Below are 22,313 nucleotides of genomic sequence, written 5' to 3'. Positions count from 1 at the left end.
GAAATGTAATTTTACTTCTTTTTTTTTTCCCTTTGTCAGTGCTTTCCTCTATAGATTTGAGAATTAACAGATGAACAACAAGGAAGCGTGAAAAACATAGCACATGAAAGCCAACACAGACTTTTTTGCCTTCAGCAGTTTGAAACTTTTGTTCCTGAGAGGAAATAATAATCATGAATGGCTGTCTCGAAAAGATCAATAGCAAAAGAAACAAACTTTTTCTACTACTTTATTATCTGTCAAAGTGAAAACACTTCACTACTCGTATATCTTCATTTATTCAACTAAAGCCCGTCTCTTATCGAATTCTCACTATCAGACTCTCCTCTTTCTCTCTCTCTAGCTGCCCAGACTTTCTGTTTGAATTGTCTGAGCAGTCTGAGAGGAGATAATGTGTGGAGCTCAGCACACAGCGGGATGATGGGAGAAATTGTCTCAGATTTGGGTCACACAAAAAAAAAAAAAAAAAAGGCAAAAGCTATCTCGCAGACTGGACTGCAGTGTGGAAAATCACATTTCTCCATGTCACTGCTCATAATGGTAGTGAGATAACAGCGAGTCACAGAGAATTAGACTGAAAATGTTCAAGGAAACGATGAAAACAAAATGTTAGGGCCAGCGAGGAGACGCATAGAAACACAAATCAGAGCAGGTGATAACAAAGTTGTAACAAAATAACAGTGAAAGTAACAATAAATCTTCTGAACGCTCCGTTTAGGTTTGAATTATTGGACAGATTTTCATTCAATTGATAAAATACAGACACAGTTAGTATAAAATGTCAAAATCGCTCTAATAGGTAAAAGTGTTTGTGTTTTTAAATAGAATCCTAAATAATCAATAATGAAGAGAAAGCAGAAGATGAAATCTGAGGTTCTCACACAAGGCACAGCATGAGGACTATGTACAATCCAATCCCATAATACTCAGTGAGAAGCAGCAGGAGCAGTTCATTCACAGGGGATAAAATGTCTTTGATCACAGCCACGTCTGTCTCTCTCTCTCACACACACACACACACACACACACAAACACACACTGAGACTCACCGTGTGCGTGCAGAGTCCATGTCCAAGACCAGTTTTGCTAAATGTTTCCTTTGTTTCTGGATGTTTGGGATTTCCACCTGAGTGGACAGAGCACAGAGAGTGTTTTTTTTTATTATTATTTCAGTGTTCTGTTGTTTGTTGGTGCGACAGAGAACGGGAAACAGACTCAGCATTGTCAGAGGTTTTTGCACCTGTAGAAGCAAACCTCACCTCTGCCGCTGTCTCTCTCTCGAAAACCAAAAAGTATTTATATGTAATACATTAAAGGAGGTTTATCCTGGTTGTTTAAGGTAAGAATATTATTTCACACAAGTTAGAAGTCAGTGGGTCACATGATATAAAAGCTATTGAATAAAATGACATGTAAATATTTAAAAAAATATATGTATAATTAAGCAAAAAAAGAAAGCTTGTCCTTTGTGATACCCTGGTCTTTGCCTTTAAAAAAAAGGGGGGGGGCTATAGCAGCCTAGTGGTAATGTGACAGTCTAACGTGTCTTAACTCTGCTTTAACAGGAAGAAATCTCTGACAGAACCAGATTCAAAGATATGAGGCCATCTGCCTAGACCGATTGCGGTGAAAGGAGAAAATGGGGGACAGAATTAATTGGGGAAGTTGCAAATTGCAGCTCCAGCATCCTTATTTTAGTGTGTTGGAGAATTTATGTATAGGCTTCAGTTAGTATTTCAATCAATCAATGTCTAGGATTTGGTCATTTAGGGGCGATTGTAAAAACACAGTGGTCCAAAATGGCAGCCATTCACATCATACAATCAGTTGACGGTACACTTTTGAATAATAATATCAATGTCAAAGCTCATCAAAAATATGTAGAATATTAAAATATAACAAACAAAGTATTCCTGTTCATCTGCAGGTCTCATCTATACATTTGCAATGTTTTTCACTGCTTTATATAATTATTAATACAGCACTAAGTTACGTTATATTTGCATTACTTTCATAATACAATAGTATATTGTGGCCAATTATAGCTACTACTTATGCACACATACATTACTTTTAATCAAGTGGAAACACCAATTAAAACCAAAACTACATTCTGATTTGTATAACTGAATATGTCAAATAACAGAAATACAGGTTATAATAATATAGTAATTATTTCCATACCTCTGCCAGATCGTACAGGGGCTCGACGACGTCTCTTTCTATAGTGACCTCGAACTCGATGAGCTCCTGAGCGAGTTTTTCCTGCGTCTCGCCGCAGAGCTTCAGCATCTTCCTACAGCAGACAAACGGGTGCATGGAAATATCAGCGTACGCTCTGCGTCTTGCCTTTGAGGCTGTCACTAAATATTTAAACACCTTTTTACCCCCCAAAAAATGTTTGATAAAAGGCCCGTTCATGTGCCGTAGGAAATAATGCAGCGGAGCAGCGTAATAAAGGGTAATTGAGCGTTCGCGGTGGCAGTAAACAGAGCCATAAATACAGCATGACATCAACATGTGCAATTTTTTTATTCCCTGCTATTTCCTCTTTGAGGTGTTAAATAACAAAGGCAATGAAATAAAGAAGCAAACAGGCAGAGGATATGACACTGACCAAGGACAAACCCATCAGCTTTTTTTCAGAATTTTCCATCTCATCCCAATGTCAGGGAAAAGTGATTTTACAGAAGTTCTTCATGATAGAGGAGTTTTAGGAGTCAAGGCAATGACGTCATAGCTCATTCATTTAGTACACTTTCTATATTCTACAGTAGTGGATAAGGTTTTTCTTTATCTGAGGTGAAATCAGCTTCAATATGAGTAAGGTTAATAATTATACAGTTGTGTGTGTGTGTGTGTGTTCTCACCCTAGTAGAGACTCGTCTCCAAGCACCGTCGCGCCATCTACCATACATTGTGCTAGTGTTGTGAGGGGGAGCTTTTTCTGCAAAGAATACAAAGGAAAATGATCGATGAATCAGCCGCCGGTGTCCGCTCAAGCGGGCATTTGACATTCAAACAACTGTTGTAATCACACAGAAACTGTAACAGGCACTTAAACACGGATCATTTAATTTAAGTACAATGCAAGAAGATAAGGGTACAAAAGTCCATATGTATTGTCCTGCATTGATCGTAATCAGGGAGAAACCTGTATTTATAATCATATTTAGAAATATTATTCAAACTTTTCTATTTCATTTAATTTCCCAGAATTACTATAGGAGTACAGAGCAGTTAATGAATGCAGTTAAAGGTGCCATATGTAAGAATGTGGCCAAAAACAGTTACTACATTCAAATTCAAAATACCGAGGTCTTTAAGGTTTCGTTTTCTGACGTAACTGGCAACCCGTAGTTGCTCGGCAGCTGAGACTCTACTGACTGCAATGATTGGTAGACGGCGGTAGGTGGCGCCACATGCCAAAACATGATTTGAAAACATAAACATGATTTGCAGTCTGCAAAATATTTTTTTTAATGCAAATATTTTGGCTGTACTGTTGTTGTTGGTGAGTTCAGTTTGTTACATGAACATTATTCCTTAATCTCTGTGAAATATTAGGAGGATTTTATGGCAAGTTGCTTTAAATTCATTACATAATGCACCTTTAAGTAATGGAAATGTCTTTATGCAATGTCTTGAGGCTACTACATTATATATAACATACTATATAACTTCTATGTTAGTTTGTGGAAATGATGTGTTTAAGGTGCTTTCAATCCATATCGTTATTGACCTTGACCATACAATTTCAATCCCGTTAATCCTACTTTGGTGTAGATTAGTTATTCTGTGGAATCAATACTCTGCTCCAGGGGTTTACACACGCAGGCTAATAACCTCTCAATTTAAGACCAAGACCTTCATTTTAACCACACATTCTTTCAAAGAAACTTTTGCCCTTATCTAGACATTTTTATGACGTGCCTGTGATGCATAATGAATAAGACTAATGCTTCACTGACACAAAACCTCACATTAACTACCATAGTTACACTTACTCTGCTCTGACGCTCTTGTCAAAAACAGAGATGATGGAAGACATAAAACTGAACAGAACCCACACTGAAAAAAAAACTAATATACACATATATCACTGTCCTTGCAGAGGCCTTGTGTGACGCTGTTGTCGGGGAAATTTCTTGCCGTTTTCGAGCAGCAGCATTTTTTTTGAAGGCATCTGGTCAACATTGCAGCAAATTACTCAGCTGGCGTGACTAACTCTGCACAGATTTTCAGACATTTGCACCAAATGTGACTCAAGCATGAGAACAGACACTGCAGGCACTCAAACGACTCGTCGATAGCGTTTGTGACAATGGTTAGAGCTGTTTCAGTTTCAGACAACGGATTAATACTCACAAAATACAATTTAAAATGTAAACCATATGGGACAAAGTGCTTTCATTGCATAAAGCTGGTCTTTAAAGTTTGGTTTTAGTTGTTTTTATTTTGTATTTGTGGCAAAATTGTGTGTACCATTATTAGTAAAAATGTATTAACACCTTATTCTACCTCTCGTACAACATGAATTAATATTTTTCCAACATAAGGTGTTAATAAGTGCTTAATATTTACTGATAAAGGGCTAGTAGGCTACTTCTATGCATGTTAGTTAGTTAATGGTGAATATGTGTTCCTTAATCTAAAGTGTTACCAATTTATGATTTAAATTTAATTTTACACTTATATATAATAAGAATTGTATAATCTTGTGGCAATGGTGTTCATTTAAGCCCCTTGTATTTATGTGTGTGAATTAAATAAACTAAAAATTAAACATGATTTATGCTTACTGTATTACATTTTTTAAAGGGGTAGGGGGGTTTATGTATGTTGTACATATTGTACATTTTTGAAAATTCGACATACCATATTTTTACGGTGTTATATTTGTCTAAATATTTTAAATATGTGTGTCTTGTATAATATAAATACTGTATTTTTTCCCCTTGACTCTCGGCCGGTTCTCACCGAGGGCGACCTGACAGACTTCTTATCCACGTCCACTCCCTGCTGGCCCTGCAGACAAGCGGTCAACTTCTTGTGTGTGCTGTGGGAGACCTGCTTGACCAGCTCCAGACGCTTTTCCACCTGTAACACACACACACACACACACACACACACACACACACACACACACACACACACACACACACACACACACACACACACACACACACACACACACACACACACACACACACACACACACACACACACACACACACACACACACACACACACACACACACACACACACACACACACACACACACACACACACACACACACACACACACACACACACACACACACACACACACACACACACACACACACACACACACACACACACACACACACACACACACACACAGTACACTTTCACCTCTGTTGACATTTGATTGAAAAGTTGACGGTTGCAGCTGCCTGTCTCTAAAATAACATCAGTATCCTCAGCCGGTCAGGCTTATGAGAGACTATGAACTGCTTTATTCAAATGTGTCTTATTTCATGATCAAATCAACTCAGTTGAACTGAGAACATCATTACTCAGAGCAATCACAGGGCTGCAGCCTGAGTCCATCAGTGGGGACTTTCTATCTTTTGTCTCGCAATGAGATTCAATTTCGGTGCTCATTAAATGCCTGAAGGCCATTAAAAAAAAAGTCATTTTATGCAGACTGAATACTTTGTACAGATGATTATTCCCCCCCACCCAGTGGGTGACACAAAACACAATGCAGGAAAAAAACATACAATTTAGATGAAGATTCATTCGTACCTGCAGCAGGTCGTCACTTAATACTTCGGTCTTTTCAGCCCTGGAAGAGAAGAGAACATAAATATAGATGAGGAGCTGCTAAATTACATAACTTATTACTGTGGCAACTGGGCAGCGTACACACAAAGATGTTAGTCAATGTAATTACAAAAGAAAGGCTGGATTTCTCGCCACATGGTGAGTAATGGAGCCGTTACGGCCCGGAGCTGATCATAAAATAGCAATTTTCATCTTTTCACTGGGCTCAAGCTGATGAGGCGCTCATAGAGGAGCTGAAGCACAAATGTTTGAATAAGGAATCTGAGGTTGAAGTCAAGTAGAAAACATCAGTGACATCGCACAACATACACATTCACAATAATGTCTATATATTCAGAGTCTCTACCTTGAAGGTTGGGTGAGAATCAAACTCCAGTAGTTCACACCAAGGTTCCCTTCTCCAACAATAAGCAATCATCGCACCTCTTGTCACATTCTAACCCAATCAAAAGCAGAGTGTGGGCTGGTTTGTTCCCACTCAAGTTGGAAAAAGGTTAGGAATCACTGATAGAATCAAGTGAAAAGAGGAACCAAAGAGAATAAAACCAAAACATGTCCTGGCCCTTTATGATTCCCTCTGTCTGCTCTCATTCACTAACACTGAAAATACATCAGACACCACTTTCATTAAAAGCATCCTTGCATTAAGATTCTCTTCTCGCAATAACATCTTCAGAGTTAAAATATGACGGGAAGCTTTGCTTTCGTACAAGCCTGTTAGCAGCTGAAGACACAGGAACTGACCTGGACTGAGGAAGAAATATCAGGGACTAATGATATTATGGTTCAGGGCCTTTCTGTATACAGCTCGTATGCTCTCCGGTTTCCTTCTGCATTCCAAAAATATGCAGAGCTTAATTGGACACTCTAAATTGACCATAGGTTTGAATGTGAGAGTGAATGGTCGATGAACTGGCAACCCGTCCAGCGTGTACCCACGCCATTCAGCCTATGGCCCCTGAGATTGGCTCCAGAGGCCCCACAACCCCTAATGTGAAGGATAAAGAGGTAGACAATGATGGATGATAAATATCCAAGATAAAAACATACCAGGGAAACATATTTCATATTAAACCCTTGCTTTTAGAAATAAGTGTCTCGTTAACACCTTGAATTTGATGTTCCGCCACTTAAAACCTGCCACAATTGATGAGAACTTTCAGTCATTTTCAGGGTTTGTATTGTTAACAGCCAGCTACAGCAGAGGGATAACTCAAGCAATTTAAATTATAAACCACAAGAGCTCTGTCTTTTCTAACCAAGAACAAACACCAAACCAACGCTGCCTTACCTTAACTGCACAGACAACACATCCACTCTGACTGCTACAATTTCATCCAAATGAAAATCACAGTTGACAGCACCCTGCGCTGCTGAGGCTGTGTGCACTTACGGAGCCTTGCTGCTCCTGCGTGAGGCTCTGGTCCTGCTGATCTGCAGCTTTTTCTTCCACATCGTCCCCCTCCTGCTAACAGGAGGGAAGACACCTGTTTTCAGGCTGCAACCGAGCGACAACAAACGAGCCAGAAGGTGAGGGGACAGAAGGAGGGGGAGGAGGTGGGAGAGGGAGCGAGGGAGAGGGAGAGGGAGGAGGGCCGCTCCAAGAATGAGACCTGACTGTCTTGTTCTTTCACTCTTTCTCTCATCACCCACTGATCTTTCATTTTCTCTCCGCTGCAGAAGAACAGATGGATTCACACACACACTCACACACACACTGAAAAACTGTTACATCTCACTGCTCCATGCAACCAATAAAATAAATACAACCAGGACATGTACAAGTGTTTTTTTTTTTTTTTATCTTTGTCCATTGTGTTCACTGAGCTGCTGCTCGGAGACTCTCAAAACAGGAAGAGCAAAGAATTTGAACCCTCAGGTTAACATGTTTCAAATGAAACTGAAAAAAATGTTGTTCCTAAAGCCTGGATTGCAGGAAACAGTGATCAATAAAACATCCATTACATTTTGTGGCAACTGCTACTTTCAGCTGTTTCTGCTCATCAAGCTTGTATAGCAATACCATGATTGTAGTGGAGTAAATCCTTTTGCAACGAGTACAAATGCTCGCGTCCTCATGTGCATTACAGCGGAAGGAGGAGGTTAAATCGTGTCTCAATCTCTTTGTGACTGAATCCACTATGTGGCCCTGTGGGTGTGGGTATATCCTCAGCAGCGCGACACCGTTTCCATTACTGTCGTCTCAGTGTCTCCGCCTCTGTGTGTTGACTTAACATGATTTATTTGAGACACAATGTGTACAAATGTGGGACCTTTCCTCAGGTCTAAAGCGATGGGTTGAATCACTGACAGGACCACTTTTCTCTATGACAACAAGGAACAGCATTTACTAGATCACTAAGGTTTTTCCATGTTATTTCATTTATTTTGAAAAAAAAAATATTTAGAAGTCATACATTTTTCGTTGGTGTCAGATTATTTGTAACGTAATGGTGATGAACGCTGGTTGGAAGGGCCCCCTGGGAATTTTTGCCTAGGGCCCCTACAGACTCTAGAATTGCCTCTGTAGAATAACCACTCCTTTATGGTATGAAGAAGATCATCTACTGTATGTGACACATTGTAAGAGATAAGCTACAGCAACAGAGGAACACACACACACACACACACACACACACACACACACACACACACACACACACACACACACACACACACACACACACACACACACACACACACACACACACACACACACACACACACACACACACACACACACACACACACACACACACACACACACACACACACACACACACACACACACACCTTTTTCTGGCATGATGAGATTAATACAAAGACTGGTGCGGGCAAAACAAACTTCTGTCAGCCGAGTGTTGGCACACAGACAAAGCTACCCTGTCATCTTCTGTGTGTATGAAATGTGCAACAAGTACCTGCTTTTCAGTAGAATACAATAACACCTGCATCCCCGGTACTCTCGTTTGAACTGTCATGTCCTCCATTACCAGCAGGAGGCAAGATTCCATAATAATTTGACCACATGTCTTCCTGAGGGAAACAGATGAATGTCTTACTGACTATATATTAAAGTCACAGCTGCAGCATAATGTACGAATGGCATTAATGGTGTTGTTGGTTAAAGCAGCTGAATAAATCACACTTTATTGACAATTTAAAGCAGAGATGCTGAAAACACTGGGACCACTAAATAAGATTTAGATTTAAAATTTACATTGATTAATAAATATATTTTTAAAGGTGCATTATGTAATAAATCTAAAGCAACTGGCCATAAAATAATCCTAATGTGTCACAGAGACTCAGGAATAATGTTCATATAACAAACTGAACTCACCAACAACAACAACAGTACAGCCAAATATTTGCATTAAAAAAAATGTTTTGAAGACCGCAAATCATGTTTATGTTTGGAAATCTTGTTTTGGCATGTGGCGCCACCTACCGCCGTCTACCAATCATTGCAGTCAGTAGAGTCTCAGCTGCCCGAGCAACCACAGGTTGCCAGTTACATCAGAAAACGAAACCTTAAACACCTCAGTATTTTGAATTTGAATGTAGTAACCGTTTTTGGCCACATTCTTACATATGGCACCTTTAAATTAGATAATTTACAATACATGATGTCACAGATTAAATCTAAACTTAATCTTATTATGCTATTAAATTGTTAGGCCACGTTTCTAGTCACTAAACACTCCTGGGTCACGGGACTGATTTATATAACCGATGTTTGCCTCTCCAACGAAACCTGACAATTTTTTGTAAAATATGTTTTCTGCTAACATTATTGTCCCCCCCCCCCGGTGTATGTGCTCATGTGAGGACAGGAAAAGGTCAGCTGTTAATGTTGTGCTGACATTTCCACTCCAGGGATTTGGTCCTCATGATGCCGTGTGACATGGGGGTCGCAGCTGAGGAAGGGAGAGGCTGAAACACACATGGTTCTTATTTTTGGTGGAAGAAAAACAATCGACACACACAGGGTGTCAAAAAAGTAATGACACAATATTGCACATGACCACCTTCTCTTTGTCTTTTTTCACTAACTCTGTCTTCCCTTCCTTTTTTACTTCCCCCTCCTCTCCATGCAGCTTTTTGTTAATTGTTCGACACATCAAGGGCATTACAGCATCCTAAATCACAGCCTCAGCAGCACAGTCAGTGCTTTACTGCGCCATCAGCTTGTGTCGTCACTGCCGGGATTCCCACTGGCACAGAGAAGAGAGAGAGAGAGACAGAGAGGAGGCGAGGCGTGGGGAGATGGGAGTGGAGACGATGGAAATAACAGAAGCAGTAGGAGGTAATGATGAGTAAAGCCTTGAGTTTTACACTCATCAATCGTGCGTTTCAAAAGGGGAGCTGGGGCAAGCACAGATTGTTCTCGTGCATAATCTCTTCAAACTTTTTTTGTTTTGCTCGCTCTCTGCTTGGGGACTTTGGGTAGAAGATCATAAACCTGTGAGTCTTTCGTGCTCAGTCACAGTTAAAGTGGCAAAATGGTTCATAGGACATCTTTTTTCAACTCAGAAACAGCCGCATCAACACGAGAAGACAACTGGGAGCACTAAAGACTAAAAACTATGTTGTACACTGGTTTAGTTTAATATAACACATTACTTTGTATCAAGGACACTGCAGAAAATACATTATTATCAGCAAGAGAAAAGGTGCTTTGTACCAGATTGTACAACAAGCTCATTTCCATTTGAAGTCCTTGGGCAGCTGGATAGATAATAAAATACAGAGCATATACAGGCAACTACAAGCACACAGGTCTGTACAGGCTATTCTTGCTAACTCAAAAAGTACAACTCAAGTAGACTAGAAAAGCACTCGGAGAGCGCAGACCTCGGCCAGACCTTTTATCCAAATCCGTCTGTGACTTCTCGAGCTATGTTGCTAACAGACAGACAGACAAACAAACTCCGGTGAAAACATATACCTCTTTGGCAGAGGTTAATTATGACCAGGTTTTGGTCTTTATTAGGACAACAAGGTCAGTGTTTATGCCAGAAATGCTCCTAAAGAGGTATCAAATATCAAATACAATATACTAAATAATTTCGGTGCATCTTACAGAAACTTAACCCACATAATAACTGTGGTGGACAAAACATGATGTTCTGCAGGCATAAAAATTATGAAAACGATGGGATGTCGCAACCTGCTGCTGCGAATTTATGTCACAGCTGTTATAAAAACATGTCGCAATGGTAAAGGCTACACGACGTCTCTTGTGTACATTTGAAGATCACTTTATTACTGGGTCACACTCTGAAAACGTATTCTATAGTAGCTTCTGAATTCACGCTCAAAAAATATCCACAGCTTTAGACATAAACGCCACAACATGCAGAATTTGCATCCGCAAGGTAACCAAGGAAAACGAGAGACAGCCAAAGATCCACGGCAGTGATTCACGTGTGTGAAACGACAATGACTGTAAAATGAGCTCTGGGAAATTATGGGTAATTTTTATTTTTCAATAACTGAATAATACAACAAGAGCATAGATAAAAGTTGGTAAATCTCTGCTCTATCAACCTATCTGGGGGTTTTAAAGTATTTATACTGTGATGTTACCTTGTTGTACCATTTTTACAGCTTCATATTAAGACCTCTTTCCTTTGGGGGTTATTGATGCCAGACCATGAGATAATGAGGTGATTATATGAAAAACATAGTCCGATAAAAAAAACAAAAAAAACAATAACAATTCTGAATCAAACAGAACAGCACAGGTGGGAATACAAACATCTGCACACTAACAAGATTCTCTTCCGCTGATTTGCTTTTGTCAGTGTATTAACGCCATAGCAACGATGTTTGCAGACACCGGCGTTCTCTCCGATCACCTTAAGAGGCTTAAAAACTTGATGTGGGTTTTTTGTCTGCGAATGAATCTTGGCGAGAAAATCGAGCAGCTTCACCGCTGTTGGTCGCGTTTTAATAGAACAGAGAAATCCCAGAGGTGAGTGAAGAATCTCATCAGAGACGAGGGGGCTCAGCAGTGCACAGAACAGGAGATTAGGGCCATTGTCACAGCCGTGGCTTTAATGGAGGCGGTGGAATGTGATACAGATTGACTCACACCATCAAGTCACAACATATTTAGGATCCTCTACATTTTAAGGCTGGGACAATATGTTTTCTTCATGATTCCAGTGGATCATGATACATGTACAGTGTTGTGATTCGATATTACCCATAATTACTTTGCCGTTCCTCCTTAAACCAAATTAATCATACATTATATTTCCATTTTTTGCACATGGCAGTCTTTTTGTGATGACTAGGCTCGGGGGGTGAACAGTGTTACATAATAAGGATACAAAATAAAAGGTAACTGTATTCTGTGATAGTTACAGGAAAAAGAGACATAATCAGATTACCGTTACATTTAGTAAAAATTGGGATTATAAATACGATTACAATTAAAATACACCATGTACCCTTGTCATTCATTGGATGTCTAGAGGCACATTTTTGTTTTCTAAGGTCACATTGTTTTGTTGTATAAAGTGATCTTATCGATATTTCTTTTCTCTTGTCTTTATTTGCATTTGAATTGAGGTAATGAAAGTAACGGACCTTTCACTTTAATATTGTGGAACTTACTTGGATTAGGTTACTTACAAAATTACGAATTAGTGCTGTGCAAAAGGTTAACGCGCGTTAACGCATGACACGTTTCCATGACGACTGACCGGAAAAAGACACGCATGACGTCATGTTTACTTGCCGCGACACCAGAGTCCACGCACCGTTTACCAGTTAGCTCCGTTAGCTGCATTAGCTCCTTTTAGCGCCGTTAGCGCGCCTACAGTCGAACTGGAGCGGTCAGGTTATTAAACGAAAAGAGCAGCGCTACAAATAACAAGCGTACCTGTGTACTGCGTATGTGTGTGTCTCTGTTTTTAAAGTTTAGCGTTACTTTAGAGACTCATTTTAACAATCCGGCGCAAAATGTGCACGGAAACGCGTTGTGCGTTAACGTTGACGCATTGACGTTTGACAGCACTAACCGGAATACATTTTTAAACCGTCCCAACCCTCCCAACACTGTCTATGAAATGTGACGAGTCTTTATCTCGATGAGATTAATTAAAGCATCGAGAAGTCAACAATTTAAACTGTGCAGAAAAAATAGTCTTTTCAGGCCTTTTTTCTTTTTGCAGATTTTCAATGGAAACATTACAGACAATCACAACAACAATTGTGCCCTTGATTATGGCTAGTGTTTTCTACAATCGATGCCCATGCTTAGTTTGCGCTACTGGCTATTACAATACTCGAAATAATCTGTAACAACAGGCCCGTGCTTTGTCTTTCGATTTGAACATAAACACTGGCATGATTGAGAAAAAAAAATAACGAATGGCTGAGATTAATTCAGTCCATCTTTGGCTGGGGGAATTGGTTTGTGATGATGTGAGGGGAGAAAAATGGTTCAAGGACAGAAAAATCCCCCAGGAGAATTGGCGCAGGTTAAGTCTCATTACCCAGCATGCTTCTCTCCAACTCGTTCCGGGGAGAGAAAGCATTGCAGCGACAAGAGTGTATGGATGGATCGTATGCAATGGCATAAAAAAGGGGAGTCGTCGCCACCGCAAGAGCAGCCTGAGGTGCGGTGCCGCTGACCAGGCTTTCATTTGTCGGGAGAGAACAGAGCAGATCTTTATCTTCACACTCACTCACACAAACATTCACAAACACACACACACGCCTTCATTTGGCTTCAAGGTCACCTCCTCCAATGACTGTGAAAGTAAGGGAGGAATAAGAAATTGGCAAAAAAAAACAAGATCCTGTTCAATTAAAACTCATGGGTGGAATTTAATTGATGTTATTTAAGTACATTAACTCACACATAACGTAAATGTACTGTGACATATGTACATTACTTACTTGCTTCATATAGGGTATTAAGAATAGATTAGCACAGATTAAATTAGATTAGATTAAATTAGACTATATTGATCCAATGCTGGGAAATTCCATTTGTTACAGGAGAAAAGAAGGACAAGGGATGGGCAAACGATCAGTCCAACAAAGAAAAAGAATAAGGAATACATACAGATATAGAGCGCAGATTAGCCAGCTGTAATTACATTATATTAGATTAAGCATGCTTAATTATATCAGCCTACAATTTTTGTAACCATTAAATGGGGGCGCCAACAGTCTGTCACATTTCTATACCTTTTAGAAATGGCAGTGAAACAGTAAAAATGTTATAGTCTGCATAAATTTGTTATTGTCATAATTGGGTCAAATGTATAAAATGTTTGTTTGTAATCTGTGGGTTTATGGTTTGAGCAGATTAATTTTTAATACGTTTGATTTTGATCTTGAAGTTATTAGTTTCTGTGGAAAATAAATATCAGAAAAACATTGTTCCATGCAGAGTGTTTTTTAAGTACACACTGGTGTGTTTTGGAACATCCTGCTACCACTGCTTATCACCAAGTGTTCAGTAAATGAATGTAAAACTTAGTCTAAGAAAATGTAAAATCTTCCATTCCACTGACAAATGAAAGTGTTCATCCTCGTGGTATTTACCAAAGACCACCTTGATTGTGCTGCATAGTAAACGGCACATAACATGCACAAGATAACAAAACACAGCCCGGGGCTAATTCCCCTCCAAACAGCACAGCAAATCAAAATGCTGCTCACAGCCAAAAGTTTCGAGCGTCCAGCTCCAGCTCCCCAGAGAGTTTTGCGATTTCTCTTCGAGGAGCACAAAAATCCCTGCAGCTTTTCTCAGCCCAACACAATGAAATGGCCTGGACTCATTTTAGATTCACCCAGACTACCTCAGCTCTCTCTCTTCAAGCCACAGACCAGAGCAAAGCTCTCAAAAATCAAATATCTACAGCAGGTGGTTGTGCACTTCTTACAAGCCTCCGAAGATTCACTTTTTATCTCCTGGGACTAAATGCTGTTGCACGAATGTAGCACAGAAGGAAAGATCCTTTGACCTCATTGTGTGTCTGCTTTTGGGTCTCTACTTGTGAGTTCATTACAAATATTTTACTTTTACTGCTTTATTTTCATTATCAATCCTCTTTCTTGGGCAACACTATAAGTAAAACCAGGACATGTGAACTGTTTTTTCAGCCCTGAAGAACCTGCAATCACAGAAAAAAGTTGTGCATGAACTAACAGTCCAGCCCTGCTATAAAACGCTGTGTAAAGCCAGTGACTTATTGACAAAGTATGACTATTAACAGTGAATTTCTAAAGGGATGAGGGTAAACCACCAGACTAGGTTGCAGAAAAATGAAATTCAGTGAGTCAACCACTGATCATCACCATCATCATCATTTTCCGCTTGTTCTGGACCGGGTCACGTGGGCAAGAACTGTCAGGAGAGATACTTCTCTGGCCGGCCACTTCCACCAGCTCCTCTGGAAGGATCCCAAGGCGCTGGCAAGCCAGATGAGAGACGTAATCTCTTCAGCGAGTTCTGGGTGTCCTCCCAGATGCACATGCCCGATACACACGTCCACAGGGAGGCTGCGGCGTGAAATCAGTCAACTAAGCAGATTATATGATGAAAAATATAATGACAGCATAACAAAAAATAAAATGATGAATTTGTTTATCTGATACACTTTTGACATCCTACACACGTATGCTGTCATTTTAAAAGACTTATGACTGTAAGGTGTTGAAAGCATCCAGTGCTGCTTGTTCAGCTCATTTTCTGGACTCGGGTGCAAAGAAACAACCTGATCGTATCATACAAAACTCTAAATGCTGGGAACTGCTTGGACTTCCACATACAGACTGAATTTAATCTGTGTTTTTATCAATATTTCAGCACAGCTAAGTATGTTACCCTGAGTCAGCGTGAAAGCAACGTAACATCATCTCAAATCACTGATCCGTTTTATCCATAACTGGAAAAAAAAAAAAAAGGTCATACCGTCAATGTCTCGTTTACCAATAACAGAAGAATCCAGTCAATTCTGAAGTCAAACTACAGTATACTTACACAGTACATGTGTCTTAAATAAAGTGAATATCTCCTCTGTGCGTTGAGTGCAGCCAGTCACCAACAAACATGTCTTGAAGCAGCTGTACAACTAAACAATGTGTGGTGCCCTTTTGAGTCTGTAGTCCTCATCTCAGCTGGAGCACACATGCACACAAACACACACACACACTTCTATTCATTTGGACAACCTAAGTATTATTTCTCACCTTAACCACAACCAGTTAATGCCTCACCCCAACCCTAACCTAACTACATCAGTTTCTCAGAAATTAGGTTTTCTGAAACCAGGTTTTGGTCTCTATGTGGACAACTGGTGCTGACAAAGGTTAGTGTCTATGCCAAAAAAAAAGAAGAGGTAACAAATACAAACTACACACACAAAGGACATGAACTCGATGCTCGTGTTAAACTACAGTAACCAGCATTGACCTTGTGGTCACTGGGGGTCAGCCAGTCTGAGCAGCCAGCACACAGCAGAGGTGGAGAGAGCTCACACACACACACACACATGCGTACAAACAAACAAGAAGAGAGACAGAGAGAGAGAGTGTCTTCCCTCTGTGCTGTGGATTTATTTTCATGTCTTTACACAGCTGGCCCTGAACTAGAACTGGTGGTGCTTGACCCAGGAGACGCCGAAACGTGTTGAAATGTAGGACAAGCATGTGGCTGTGCTTTCTGCAGCTCTTTCATCAACAGCACGACTTGGACTTAAAGTCCGGGGGACATTATTTAAACATCCACAGATAAAAGCCCTATAGGGTAATTAGTGTCGGCTGTAAAACAGAGAGCTTTCCCAAAGAAGGGTGAACTGCCTTGCCACAGATTTGCTGCTATAATAAAGCAATCACCATCTAAACTCTCTGTCTTCAACATTTAATTGGACGACTGTCCTTGTCCCAGTACACGAGCACCAGTGGGGGATCATTTTCTTGTTTGTTTGTTTCAACTTTATCCGACTTAAATTCAATTTAGTACATTTTCGGTCGGACTAACTTGTTAAGATACTTCAGAAGTGTGGTTTTAGCAGGACTAACACAATCATTACGTGTTTTAAATGTTGTACTTTGTGGTCTAAAAGGCCCCCCTTCCTCCTCTCTATAAACATCTTGAGTGTCTCAGACAGTGCAGCGGAGGAGACACGCACCAGGGAAACTGCAAATCGTTGGCCTCATTGTCGCAGGCGTACTGGGACAGACAGGATTCACACCTGCCAAGTTCTCATCGTGCTCAACAATTACCCAGAATGACTAATAAGTGTGAGAAGGGTACTGAGGTGGAAACAGAGACAGACAAACGCTCAGAGAGCAAGAAGCACCAAGGGTGAGAATTTCTTTCTTTCTTTGCAAACAAACGCACCTTTATATTCACGTCAGCATTGAAATTGTGACATAAAGTCGAGCAGGTGATGGGCAGGATGAGACAATGTGGCTCTGCAGTTGTCAAACTGACGTGAGGTTTGCACTAAAATGGAGTATTTTGTGAGTGGCTAACAATAACAGTGATCTGTGAGAGTGCAGGACTGATGGGAGTCACACAGGATCATTTCTCTACTTCGCTCCTGCCTCTCCACTCTTAAGGACATCTCCATTACTGCCTCCAGAAACACGAGGTTGCGCCGTCACCATGGATACCGCTGACCTTGTTCTCCCTCCCATCATAGAGCCAGAGCTTCGGCCGCTCACGTGACAGACTCAGCCTTTGCATTGTCACACTTGTTGGAGTGGCATTTTACGTGGAAATTAAACTTGCGAAGGCTCAGCCCTGACACATGCATGAAGCATCGTGTATCACAGTCCTTGGCACCGATTCTTACAAATGTTCACACCATGAGATAATTTCCTCTCACTGGTGCCGACAAATTTCACGGATCAAAACTAACTCTAAACTTGTGACCCTTGCTCAGGCACTGGTCTCTTTATTAGATATTTTATCGGTGAGTCATATGTGGAACAAGGCACAGGCAGATTTTGCAATCAGAGCTTTTCTGAACCAGAATGGCTGCTTAAGCCACAGGAAAGTTTATGTAAAGCCTCCGATCTAAAACAGTGTTCTACCACTTTGATTATACAACAATCTGCACAATCTTTAGAATTCAATTGGGGAACAGAAGGAGTTAAGATATTAGGCTGATTTTCAGCAATTTATAAAAACAAGTGATAAAAACATCACCAACAGCATCAGGATTTCATCGCAACAGCACCACCTAACTGTCATTTATGACACATACACACAGCATATGGACACGTGAATTACGAGTTCACAAACAAACAAACACAAACATGTGGCAGCCTCCCAACGGGGAGGCGACAGAAGGTGCGAATTCAGGCATTACAACCAACAGCAGTGTCGCGTGTCACTGTCAGACTCCTGTGAGCAGCACTGAAGTACAGACTACAGTAGAAAATCTGACCCGAGACAAAGCAAAGACACTTTAACGAGCTACAAATTTAACACCAGAGAAACAGCCCCGTCAAACTTCTCTGGCTCATTATTTCTCGTGTTATTATTGGAAAAGTCTTGTTATATCTGGGAAATTGCTGCTCAATTAAAAGTGAAAGTGAAGGCAGCTGTAAAGTGCTGCGGGGCAAATTTTACAATCGGGGAAGTTGCTTATTCCCATCATAACGTATTAGCCAGATGAGCTCAGCCAGTAAAGTGGGCAAAAAAAAAAAAAATGATGTTTGACACGTCATGTCACTTGGAAACCATGAGCCAACCATGAGTCCATGAAATATCCTCTCAAACTGACAATAGAGCAGTGAGTTTAAAACAGATGTGACTTAACACAAATATGTTATTTATTATTTATACAGCCAAACTATTTGCATTAAAAAAAATATTTAGCAGACTGCAAATCATGTTTATGTTTTGAAATCATGTTTTGGCATGTGGCGCCACCTACCGCCGTCTACCAATCATTGCAGTCAGTAGAGTCTCAGCTGCCGAGCAACCACGGGTTGCCAGTTACGTCAGAAAACGAAACCTAAAAGACCTCAGTATTTTGAATTTGAATGTAGTGACCGTTTTTGGCCACATTCTTACATATGGCACCTTTAAGATATGATGATTTTCTTGATCACATTTAGTCACAATTTTGTCATTTTCAAGCACCATTTGACAATCCAATATGTAAATGAAGAGAAAATTGACAGATTAAACAAAACCAAAGAAAGCTATCCACAGTTTTGGGAAAATGATGCCTTTTTATACATCATAATATGATATGTGAGCTCGGTTGCTAATACATCTCAAAGTGGGGTTACTGTATATGTCAGTCATTATGCTTCTTTCAGATAAACACAGATCAAGTTTCCTTCTCTGCCTAAGACAAGAAAATTTAAAGAGACAACCATTTCTGGATGTAAATCAACACAACATTTCAGGAAATCAGAGGTGGAAAATGATAGATTATAGTGCACGTTTCAATGCAACCTGCTAATTTCTCTAGTTTTGTGACAGCGTAGCTGCACTGTGACATACAAAAATAGATCTGAAGGCATGTTCTTCTTACTGCAGACACACACTTCACAGAGTAAGAACACACTTGTGCACACTACTACACACACACACTCCATACATCCTATCTGATGGCAAAGACATGTGCAGCACACACACTGCTCTGTGTCCTCGTGTGAATCCAGATAATGGCCACCTTGGGAAATCCACTGCTCTCACACAGCACTAAACCAGGCCGTCTGTTACAGCTATGCACACATTTAGTATTATGTACACATATAGAAACACACATGCACACACGCACACTGCTGCTCCTGTGATGTATTTATAATGAAATGGTGTGTGTGATGCAAGTATTTCAGTCTATGAGATTGCTCGACTAATGCTATGGGATGCTCACAGAAGCCTGAATTGGAGGCCATTCATCATTTTCGTCATATTTTTTTCCTGTCGTTCGGGACATTATCGTACTGCAGAGTTACACTATATCACAGCCCATTTTAACAGGCAGCCTATACACAGTGGCACGCTAACATCCTTGATGCAGTTTGATACTTATCTGCCCCGGGGACTAAATAACACCCACATATATATATATTTTTTTTATTTTTTTTATTTTTTTTAAAGGACAAAGGCAAGAATGAAAATTGCTCCTCTCAAGGTGTGGTTGCTTTTAATTAAAAAAGCATTTAATGGCTGTTGCCACTTAAAACAATGGGTATAATTACAGAAAAAAATGGATTCCCACACTTTACCTTTAAAGCTGGCATAAGCAGTATTACAGCCTGCCCTGCGCAGAGCAACAGATAACAGTGGGAGTCACATGGAGCATTTCCCTCGGGAGCTAGTAAAAACCAAAGTAAAGCTAAAAGGAGAGCGAGTATTGGACGTAAACTCATGTGATGGACACACACAGTAATGTTGCTATGGGTCTTGGGGGAAGTGTACATAAGAAACTGTTTGCTTAGATGATAATATGTCATAAGTGTTGTCCGTCTGCCCTACATGGGACCAAAGGGTCAAAAGCTGCTTTCACATTCATGCAGCAATGAATTCCTCACTTTGAGTTACATTGAATGAGAATAGTTAATTTTCTATAGATATAAATATCTTGAAACGGTTCTAAAATGTCTTAAACCAACATAATGTTATTGGCAGTCTCTGCAGCCATGCCTATGCAATCTCTTGCTAGTCAAATATAGAATACAAATGTATCACACAGTGTTGTGCTATATTTTGATCAATTGCTGAATTATATATTATATATTATATATATATATATTATATGTTTTTTATTTCACTCTCCTACCCACTTGCTTACAGAAGTAACACTGTGACATTAGGCTATGTTGTAAACTGTCCCAGATGTTCTGGATTGAGCCTCTTATCCCAGTTAATGTCACACAAAGCCACTGTAACTGTAAAGATTATGTGCGCACCAGCCTCGAGACTATCAGGTAGTACCGGGGCGTCTTTCCTGTCAATGAGCTGCACAGATTAGAGTGTATTTTATGTACATCCCTTTGTCTCTGTCTCTTCACAAGTACAGATGACAGCTTTCACCTGGGTTCACTAAAATGTGCTCTCAGCATGCAGCTCTGTCAAAGGAAGCCATTGGTTTTTCATCCCTCACTCTCCTTGTATCTCTCAGTAGCACACACATTTGTCAATTTTCACTTTACCTTTTTCCAATTTCATCTTCACTCACTCTTTTTTCTTTTTCATTTCAAGGAACCCCCCTCAATGCCTAATGGAATAAAAAGACCTTCACATGAGGCAACATTGTGTCTTTTCTAGACTCCTCTGGGTTCCTTTAGACCTGTTACTGCACAGACGCAAAGCCCTAACAAAGCTTAACCATTAAAATCAGAGTGAGAGATATTTATGGTGCTCCCCGCAAGGCCTCACTTCCTCGTTGCGACCCACATTCCACATTGGTGAAATATTCATCGCTGTTATCGCTGCCGATCAGAACGGAAGCTTGTTTGGCAGTGCTGCACCAGACAACGCTGAATATTTTAATAAATGCACAAAACAATGATATTGCTGTGAATTATACTCTCCTTTCACCACACTCACAGATTCCTGCATGGTGGCGTTAAACACCATCATTTGCACATGTAATCATTAGCCAGAAATGTCACTGAAGAGGGTGGATGGGGGAACAGAAGGAAGCAAAAAAAAAAGGGAGAGGGAAAAAGGTGTGAAGAATTCAGTGTATTTGGCTCTGGAAAAAATAATCATTAAGTGGCTACACTGCATCTGCTGTGCTGGGTGAGCTCCGTCTTTTCAAAATGTCAGCTGTGATTTCATCAGGCGTCGTAAGGCTCTCCTACCGGGCACCAGATGCCTTTAGAGAACAGGCCCTCGGGCAGCGCACAGCACGCCCTGGTCCCTCATCTGTCTACAAACACACACACACACACACACACAGGTTTGCAGAGCTATCCTTTCAAGGACTCTCACCGACATCATTATATTCCATTCAACTGGACAGCCTAACCAAAGCGTTATCCCTAAAGGCCACATTATACTTCTCCGACTGCGTAACCACGTGGTGCCGGATATGCACTGCAATTTCCCGCCCAAACAGTAGGGGTCGCTACGCAATGTTGTTGTGCTTTAGGCTACCGTGAGCAATGGCGTCTGAGAGAGAAAGACTGTTGTTGTTGTTGTTGCTGCAGCTGAATAACATTGAAGTGGCTGTTTCTCATCTGAAATAAATATTTTTCTGTCCCGGAACGCAGTTTTAAGATTATTTGAGGCGAGAAATTATTATATCAAGTCTAAACATGTGGTTTGTGTATTAAGATATGACGTATTTATAGTTTGGCGGTGATCAGCTCCACCTCTGTGGACGCTCGGTGCGCACTGTGGCCGGCACAGAGCAGCGTTATCTCGGCCTGTCCTGAGGACCAATCGCAGCCCTTGCCGTCTCCGTTGTCCCTTGACGGAGTGATGGACACTTAAAAAATATTTTGTGCAGTCGGAGACGACGCAGAGGCT

The 22,313-nt window shown here is 40.5% G+C and overlaps 1 protein-coding gene across 1 annotated transcript in view; it reads right to left on the bottom strand.

Moving 5' to 3' along the window:
- The window catches only part of LOC310938915 (rho GTPase-activating protein 44-like), a gene marked incomplete at both ends in the record, with an annotated part of 56,572 nt that overhangs the window by 18,644 nt on the left and 15,615 nt on the right, over positions 1-22,313 (bottom strand). The window contains 5 exons of the mRNA XM_083903545.1: positions 1,050-1,126; positions 2,185-2,296; positions 2,871-2,947; positions 4,996-5,100; positions 5,795-5,834. Coding sequence (XP_083759671.1) covers positions 1,050-1,126; positions 2,185-2,296; positions 2,871-2,947; positions 4,996-5,100; positions 5,795-5,834 — 411 coding nt within the window. The remainder of the gene's footprint in view (positions 1-1,049; positions 1,127-2,184; positions 2,297-2,870; positions 2,948-4,995; positions 5,101-5,794; positions 5,835-22,313) is intronic.

This window comes from Microchirus variegatus, assembly GCF_963457635.1.
Source record: "Microchirus variegatus genome assembly, chromosome: 17".
NCBI classification, from domain to species: domain Eukaryota; kingdom Metazoa; phylum Chordata; class Actinopteri; order Pleuronectiformes; family Soleidae; genus Microchirus; species Microchirus variegatus.
Note: the sequence above shows the minus strand (reverse complement) of the source record. Positions and strands in the feature narration are given on the sequence as shown.